The 8,801-nt window shown below is 36.1% G+C and overlaps 1 protein-coding gene across 1 annotated transcript; it reads left to right on the forward strand.

Moving 5' to 3' along the window:
* The first annotated feature begins 2,060 nt into the window (after positions 1-2,060).
* Positions 2,061-8,272, forward strand: LOC149373514 (alkylglycerol monooxygenase). The gene is made up of 10 exons (XM_089596741.1): positions 2,061-2,195; positions 2,269-2,396; positions 3,869-4,020; positions 4,463-4,566; positions 5,209-5,371; positions 5,807-5,958; positions 6,279-6,413; positions 7,418-7,531; positions 7,604-7,957; positions 8,067-8,272. The coding sequence occupies exons 1-9, from the start codon at positions 2,061-2,063 to the stop codon at positions 7,832-7,834; spliced, it is 1,314 nt and encodes a 437-aa protein (XP_089452867.1). The 3' UTR covers positions 7,835-7,957; positions 8,067-8,272.
* The last annotated feature ends 529 nt before the right edge of the window (positions 8,273-8,801 follow it).

The following is an 8,801-nucleotide window of genomic DNA, read 5'->3' on the forward strand; positions in this document are numbered from 1 at the left end:
TAAAAACTATTTTATTTAAAAAATCAATAAAAACTGAAGTAAAAATAAACAAGACGAAAAAACCCGAATCTTTTTTTTCCCAGCAGTGATTATAATGTAAAAAAGAAAGCTTTGTTATGACTAACTACTAACATGCACGCACACATTTTAGCCAGAGTAGTGTATTTCGATTCTAAATTTACAAGTTTAGAAAACATATTTACAACTTTTATCTCGATACGGAATTTTACGGCCATTAAAAATCTACCTTTGCAAGGAAGCAACAGGTATTTGTTTATGTTGGTTGAAAACAAAAATATTCTGTTTACTTCAAGGGGAACGAGTCACTATTTGGGTAGAAATATATTTTTACTTGGTCCGGTTATTCTGGTTCTGGAAACAGACGATGTCAACAATTTTTTTTTTTTTTTTTTTTTTAAAGACTAAAAATTTTGTTTATTCGGTAAAAAAATAAAAAGTATTACTTTAAAAATTAAAATTCCATTGTAGCCGACGTAACGTACAGTTTCTAAACTGCTATCAGTTTGCCTGTCGTAATTATGCATGCGGTAAGCCAAAGTGAAAATCAATAATTGTATTTTACTCAAGAGCACGCCACGTACGGCAACTAAGGTTTCTAACTATTTTTATCTGGAAAATACAAGGTTTGAAATAATCCAATATTTTATCATTAATTAGGGCGCAGCTGTGGGTGACAAATTTTTTTTTTTTTTTTTTTTTTTTTTTTCTTATTAAACGGCGGTGATGGCGGTTATAAAAACCCCTTAAACGGAGTAAAACAAAAACCAGAGAACTTGTACATGTAAACGTTTCTTTTATTGTAATTGCTGTTGGAAAAAAAAATTAATTGATTCTTGCCGATTTTCGATTTTTGGTTAATGCAGAAAGAATTTCATTGAATAATTCGACGGGTACGAGATTATTAACCCAAAATCGTTCGTTGACTTGTGCAACAGTATATCATATGGTGCGACGTTTTTGCAAACGATTTTTTTAATCATCTGCGCACGTATGTGTGGGTCATTCTATCGAAAACGGCATATTTCAGGTTCCAGATGATTACAACGTCGTGGAAACAGGTACCGATCTGAAAACTTTTTAAATAATCAACGGATGTTTTCTACTGAGGGAACAACCGAATTCAAATCATCAAAAAGTAGTCCTTTAATTTTAAATGCAAAAAAGGGGCTAAATTAGTATTAGGGGCTCGTGTCTCACTCGCCGCATATAGTGTCTCAAAGTTATCAACGTAAACAACATTTTCACGCATTTTAAGGAACCAAAAAAAATTGTATCCAATACTTGGATGCTGTTGGACCGAAATTTGAAAAATTTAACATTTTAATAGAAAATGCTCACACAAATGCACGCATTTGAATTTGGACATTCCAATTTGGATGTTGGGTACTCTACGGAAATTCAATGTTTTGCAGAAATTTTTTCCGATTTTTCCATTCCTATAAGCTGGATCTACAAGTACGCGAATTAGTAAAGTCAGTGTCCCCAAAATAAAAACTAAAAGCCAACTTTTTTTGGCGGCACCCTGAAAATCGTGGTTCGTTTTAGTCTCAAATAATGTAAGAAAATTATTAGTAAAATAAAAAATTTCTTTTTAGTCTTGTTCATCCTGGCCTTCGGGATATTCCGTTTTCTGTGTAACGACCCATATATTTCTACATCCTAATGGAAAGAAAAGAAAAAAGAAAAAAAAACGTGCAAACCAACTTTGTTACGTTGCTAAATGGTATTGCTATCAAGTATACATACGAGAGCTGCAAATGAATCTTACGTAAAATGTTTTTTAACGAAAAATACGTGGAAGAAACAAATAACGCATTGATGTTATCTTGCAACAGTAGATCGTTTCGGTGCAATCGTATTCGAAGCTAAAGTACCGACTATCGCGTTGAAAAACAAAAGTTTTGCTGAAAAAAATCTCCTTCGATTCCTTTGTCATCGTTTTCCTTTGAAAAAAAATCACAAACATTTTACAGATTCAGTCCAGCACAAGGGAGTCTTGAACAACCTGTGTCCACTGTACATGCAAAGACACAGGCATAATGAACGTGACAAAGTACGAGGGCTACGGCGAGCTCTTGGGCAGTATGAAGCCCGCCAGCATGCTATTGTACATCGTCAACCCTTACGAGACGACGTTCGAGAGGCACGAGGACGTGCCCGACTATCAGCTCCAGGTAAGAGTATTATTATTATTATTATTTTTTTTTTTCTTTCCAGATTGTACCAAAACTGTGTTTCATTGTAAAGGTATGGTTGCCGTTTTTCGTCCTCATCGCATTGGAAAACGCGATACTCTACGCGAAAAAGGGTGGCACGTTTCGGCTGAACGACCACGTGAGTTCCGTATCGCATTGGATCCTACAAGAAACTGGACGGTAAGCGTAGGTAACACTACGCTGTATCTCTATTGTACATTTGTTTGTATGATCGTTTTTGTTTGCGTTACAAAATAACCTTGATCGAATTTCGTACGGTTTGGATTAATCAGAAAATCCATAAACCTACAATCCCCTTATCGCAAACGTCAGATGGTAATTATTACATCTAGGAGTGCGTTTATTACAAAATGATCGTAATCTAATCTCTCGCGTGTCTTTGATCGCTCGTTCATTTCATAACAATGATAATTTTTCCTGACTATCGGATTTAACTGACGTTTACCTGCCTTCGGTGGATTCCAGACAAACGTCAACTTACATAATCCGCATAAATTTTCAGAAATATTTTTCAATGAGAGAGACTTTTTTTTCTCCGTCAAAAGCTGTCCGTCAACTCTGTAAAGGACGTACTACTCGAGTCGACTTTGATAATTGGGAAAAAGAAGCAGCTAAATTAATGCACCAAAGGCCCGATTGCTCCACTTTTTATTAGAGCTAAAAGTACAACCATATTCGTTTGAATGGAAAATAATTTTTTATTTTATTATATTTTAATTTAATTTAATTTACTAATTAGCACGAATACGTCGGTTTTTAGCGGGTTTTCAAAATTATTGTTATTTAAATATAAACGTGAATATATGATAACGTAGAACAAATCGAAAATTTCTTTCAATCACACATAAATTTTAAAAAAAGTTGTAGAAAAAGAACCGATTTTTTCATACTGAAATTTTAATTTTTTTATTTTTAGAGCATGAAACAAGTCATTAAATAATACATCAAAACACTAAAAAATTAGAATTTTTTTCAAGATCCACAAATTTTGTACCCATAACTTTGTCGTATAATGTCAACTTTAAACTAAGTATGATCGGCAATTTCTTTTTTAATTTAAAAAAAATTTTTAATGCCTTACTATAGACCATCAGGACTATAATTTCAATAAAATTTTACAACACAAAAAAAGTTGTATTTTGATGAGATCTAAATTTTTTTTTTTTTTATCATTCACCCGTTTGAATGAAAATATGAAAAAGATAAAAGATATATCGTAATAATAATGATTTTCGTTTTTTTATTCTTTACAGTAATTTCTTCGATTTTTTAAGAATTAAGATGGTTCTGAAAAAATGTATAAAAAATACTTCAAAAATTTATTTCCATAAAATCTACAACTCCCTTTTTGACATCGGATAAGCAACTCTTTTACTTTTTGAGATGTACCCAAAAAATAAAATGATTTTTTAACCTGCGTAATTTGAAAATGTTAGGTTGTGTGGCATGAAAATGAAGCTACAAATCAAATTTCAGCCCAATTGGATGTAAATTTGTAAGATAATCGATTCACATGTCATCATAAGTGGTGGTTATACTTATTGCTCTGGTATATCAGTTGTGCCCAAAAAGAAAATTAATAGGGAACAAACAAAACGATAGTAATAAATCTTAATTGATGCTTCTCTTAGAATTTTATTTCGAGGAGCCGAGTACTACGCATACATTTACATATACGAGAGATTCCGCCTCTGGAATTTACCCTGGGACTCACCCTGGACGTGGTACGTGACGGCGATCGGTGTTGATTTCTGCTATTACTGGGTGCATCGAGCTAATCATGGTAAATTTTACTCGTCACTTATACACCTCTTTAAAATCATACACTGTGAAAAAAAAAAATAATAATAAAAATTATAGAGAAATTCCCAGCTAAAATTACCATTCCGCACAATAAATCGGATACAAGCTGGCAAAAAAAGAAAAAGTTATTATTTTTAACAGTAAAAATTTCAATGCGGGAAAGGAAAATTTACTAAGCGATCTTTTTAAGGTTTTTTGTTCCAGCATGGTAATTTTTATTGTTCTAATCATAATTTTTACTATTCGAACTGCAATTTTTACTACTAAAACAATAATCTCAACCGTTAAAAATAATAACTTTCCCATTTCATCCCTTATCTGCAATCGGCAGATTTTTTTCTCATCTTACTCTTGTTCCATTATACACAATGTACCGTACCATCACATAAAATCATAAGTGTAACGCTTGTCTTTCCGCTCAGAGGTGCTCTTCCTGTGGGCCCATCACCAGGTCCATCACAGCAGCGAGGAATTCAATCTTGTGGTCGGACTGCGCCAGTCGGTCTTGCAACAGTGGTGCAGCTTCGTAAGTGTCACTAGACTACGCGCTCGGATCGGCTCGCGTGTCCGATATGCCGACCTGACACACGTCAGTGTATACACTTATACGCGTGTACATTCGATATCGCGAGAGGGAAGCCGATCTTACTCTGATTCGTTTTCTTTTTTCTAACCCTTTTTTTTTTTTTAAATTCCTACTCGCGTTTCGATTACCCGTAAACTTGACGACTGCACGGGGGGTCGAGCGTAACGGTGCGGTCTTTGGTAACGCCGAGACTCTGTATTACATCTGCATAGATACGCTTCCTCTTACGAGTTACCTTTGTTGCATGTATTATTGATGATGTTCTTTTTTTTTTTTTTTCTGTATAAGGTGACCTACAGACGCGACTACTTTTAATTTGAGCGGATATATTGCTAAACGATTGAGTGACTCCTGCTGTGTCGTCCGAAAAAAACAAAACATGTGTATATTATCAATCGATTGACGAACGTTTCATTTTTTTTTTTTTTTTTTCGTATACCTCTCTTTTCTCTCTCGGTTGGAAGTCACCAATACACATATGTACAAAGTCGTTAAATGAAATCGCCAACACTGATGGTCTTGGGGATCAAATAAGCGATGCGCCGAAGCGTCTGACGTTCGGTTTATCTTGCGTGTTTGCAGATGTTTTATTTACCATTGGCCTTGTTAATTCCACCGTCGCATTTCGTCGCTCACCACCAATTCAACTTGATTTATCAGCTCTGGATCCACACGACCGTCATCAACGACCTCGGCCCACTCGAGTGGATCTTCAACACCCCGAATCACCACCGCGTTCATCATGGTACTTATGGATTCATTTAAACTATCGATTTTTCAGGTAATTTTTTTTTTTTCATTTTCATCGATCGTCTCGTGTCACCGAGTGTAATTTCGGCAACAATCGAGTGCCGATTTTTTTACCGATTTCTCGACGACAAAACAGTAAATGGACACACTGGAAATTTCAAAACAAAAGCGAGTGAATCTTCCTTACGTAAAAGTGCCGATTCATCCGCGCTAACGTATTTTTTTTTTTCTCTTCGTTTCTACCGCAACAATCACCTCACGTGCACCGGTACATTCAAATATTGACCGGCATCTTTCCGCATTACACCGATATGCCGCAGCATATACATATACGTGCATGCAAATACAATCGAGAGTGACAGTCTCGTGAATAATTTACCAGGCGCCCGATGGCCACCGCGACAATGAATTCTTTGCATTTGAACCGCAGGGTGCAACCTGTACTGCCTCGACACGAACTACGGCGGGGTGCTGATAATATGGGACCGGATCTTCGGGACCTTTGCCGAGGAACGGCCCAAGGAGGGGATCATCTACGGCCTCGTCGTCAGCCCGCAGACGTACAATCCTCTGTTTCTCCAGGTTGGTAAACACACACGCGTGCCCTTATCCCTCGCCTGCGGACAGCTAGGGATTAACGCGAGACAGATGATGAAACTTTGCCGAGATTTTCGCGAGATGATAAACGCACTCGCTGATTACACGCCTCGCTTTTCGAGCTCGCGCAAAAAACAAACGATAGTTTTACCTTTCCGATGGTAATCCTCGCGCTTGCGTTGCACATGCCGATGATCGGAATGCTTATCTCTCTGAAATTCGGGGCTGGATTTTTCGTGGTCGGCTTGGAGCCGAGTCGGTCTCGAGTTTCCCCTGATGCAGCCCCACGGGGCGTGGGATTTCAGGTTTTCTATGCGGCGTCGATGGTCGGGCGTAGCTTGAGCATGGGAAACCTGAGAGACCGACTGGCCGTGTACTGGAAGGGCCCGAGCTGGCGGCCCGGATTGCCGAGACTCGGCCTCGACGAGTTCAAAGTGAACGTAAGTCCACCACACGATTTACAATATTAATACATCATACATACGTACATACACGCGAGAGCACTTTGCCTTAGCCGTATTAGATATCGGTTTTTCTCCGATACGCGATACGTGCACCGGCCTTGGACCTTTTTTTTTTTTTTTTTTTTTTTTTTCCTCTTATGTGTACACATTTAATTGCAACGGTGCATCGCACGCAGGCTTATTTTTGCATCTTTTCTCCATAAAGCGCTCTCGCCTTGGGTTCTGCAAATATGCACGGACTAGAGGTCTTTTCCGATAAAAGAAAGATGAGCAGTGCGTATTAAATTGTTTTTCGATTATCGGGAGGCCGAGCGACGCGCGTTGCGTGTGTGTGTAAGTTTATGATTACGTCTTTGGTGTACCATCCGCGAGTCTGTTTGTTTGTTTTGCCGGGGAGGATCCGATAACGAATAGGAAGTGCCGGTCTGGCTTGCGGTGTCGAGGATGTCGTTCGACCTCTCATTTTCCTTCGTTTTGATGAACGATCGTTATCGGCGTGATACTATATTTTTTTTTCTTTATCAGTTTAAATGCCCGTGAGAGAGGAAATAACGGTGTGAAAAATTAGTTGACTGGTTTATCACGTGAAAATTGAATCGAAGTGCGCGCGATCATCAGTTTACAAAGTGTATGAGAAAAAAAAAAAACAAAAAAAAGACAAGCAAGCCATAATGACGACAATTTATTAATCGTAATTGCAAACGTCAGGTTTATGTTGGCAGTTATCGGTGTGTAGTATCTCTCGGCTACGCTTGATGATCTTGTCAGTAGCTTGATTATAGTCAAACGAAAAATATAAATAAACCGGTTTCGTTGAATCAAAATTATTACAATCGGAAACGTGTTTCTGATTATTCGAAATGTTGTTGTTGTTTTTTTTTTTTTTTTTTTTTTTTTTTATTCCAGAAAATAACGATTATTTTTTCAATCAATCTATTTCTTTAACCAATTTTTGCTTGTTTGTTTTTTTCAAACTTTAGGTGACATCGCGGAATAAATATGATCCATCGATACCAACGTGGCAGAGCTGCTACGTAGTATTGCACTTTTGTCTCGTTCTTTACAAACACACAGAGCTTTACGATGAAAAAGTAGTAAGTGGTTGGCAAAAAAAATTTGGTGGTAAGTAAAACTTGTTCAAAAATGTGTGGGCTTGATTTTCGCAGGATCCGTACAACTTTTTACCCGGAGCTATGGTCATCAACAACGTGTGCGCCTTGACGACGATCGGTTTGCTTTTCGATCGTTCGAAATTCGCCAACGTTCTCGAACTAATCAGATGCTGCGCCTACCTCTACTTTTTGCGTTATTATCAAAACCCGTTGATGACTTACATATACGTCGTTTCCTGCTGCCTCTGTTTTTACGATATTTTTCGGACCGTCGCACATAGGTAGTCAACGGGTTTTCCGACTTTTGCACCCAAAAGAGATACAAAGGACTGAACGCAGTGAACATTGGAAAAAAAAATTTTTTTGTTTTTGCTGCCGCACATCGAGGAGAATCAAATGCTTAACTAGGTAATTATATTTCACAGCTTTTAATTCAATGAAATAGTTAATTATTTAAAAAATATCTTGTTCTTTTTCGAATAGCTTATTTACATGTTTAATGATTTATTACTTTCAGATTAGCTAAAAATTGCAAAACAAGCTGCCTTGACCTGATGCTGATAACGTACAAATGTGTTAAATTGTTTACAGGGCCAGTAAGTCATTTAACTGCGCGCATCTAGATTTAACACGCAAAATATACATATTATTTTATTTATTTACTTTTAATGATTAATTTAAATTTATGAAAAATTCATTATACGTTGAAATAATCAAACATAATTTATACGCTACGAAGTTGAATTTAACCTAGAATTTTATAAGATTAGCAATAATTTATTCAACTATTTTTTTTTTTTTTTTTTTTTTTTTTTTAACATGTACAATTTAAACGTATTTCAATTAATTATAATTATGTTGTAAAAAATTTTTTGTATTCAATTTATAAGCTATTTTTAAAAAGAAAATGAAGTGTATGCTTATACATTTATCGTACTTAAAAACTATGAATTGAAAATTTTCTACGAAAAAACTTTTATACTCTTATTTGCGTTTAAAAAAAATGTAATGATATATATTAACTTTCTACTTTGTAAATAAAATATGAGGTTGTAGTTAGTTGTAAATAGTTGTATCGCGATGAGAATCAAATCTGAAAAGTGCAAGAGGAGGGTATCGAATGAAATAAAGCCAAACAAATCGATTTTTGAAATGCTTATAAAATATGCCACTTTTAATACAGCACTATTATCATACAACTTGAGAACATACAAATAGCATTCCGCAAACATGACGATTTATTACAAACGCA

The sequence above is a fragment of the Copidosoma floridanum genome, unplaced genomic scaffold, assembly GCF_036245765.1.
Source record: "Copidosoma floridanum isolate Cflo_tuat_1 unplaced genomic scaffold, Cflo_Japanese_pri ptg000030l, whole genome shotgun sequence".
Taxonomy (NCBI): Eukaryota; Metazoa; Arthropoda; class Insecta; order Hymenoptera; family Encyrtidae; genus Copidosoma; species Copidosoma floridanum.

Coding starts and splice junctions, on each gene's coding strand:
- LOC149373514 (XM_089596741.1), top strand. CDS start 2,061: ATGAACGTGACAAAGTACGAGGGCTACGGCGAGCTCTTGGGCAGTATG. Junction 2,196..2,268: donor TGCCCGACTATCAGCTCCAG/GTAAGAGTATTA, acceptor TTCATTGTAAAG/GTATGGTTGCCGTTTTTCGT. Junction 5,372..5,806: donor TCACCACCGCGTTCATCATG/GTACTTATGGAT, acceptor TTTGAACCGCAG/GGTGCAACCTGTACTGCCTC.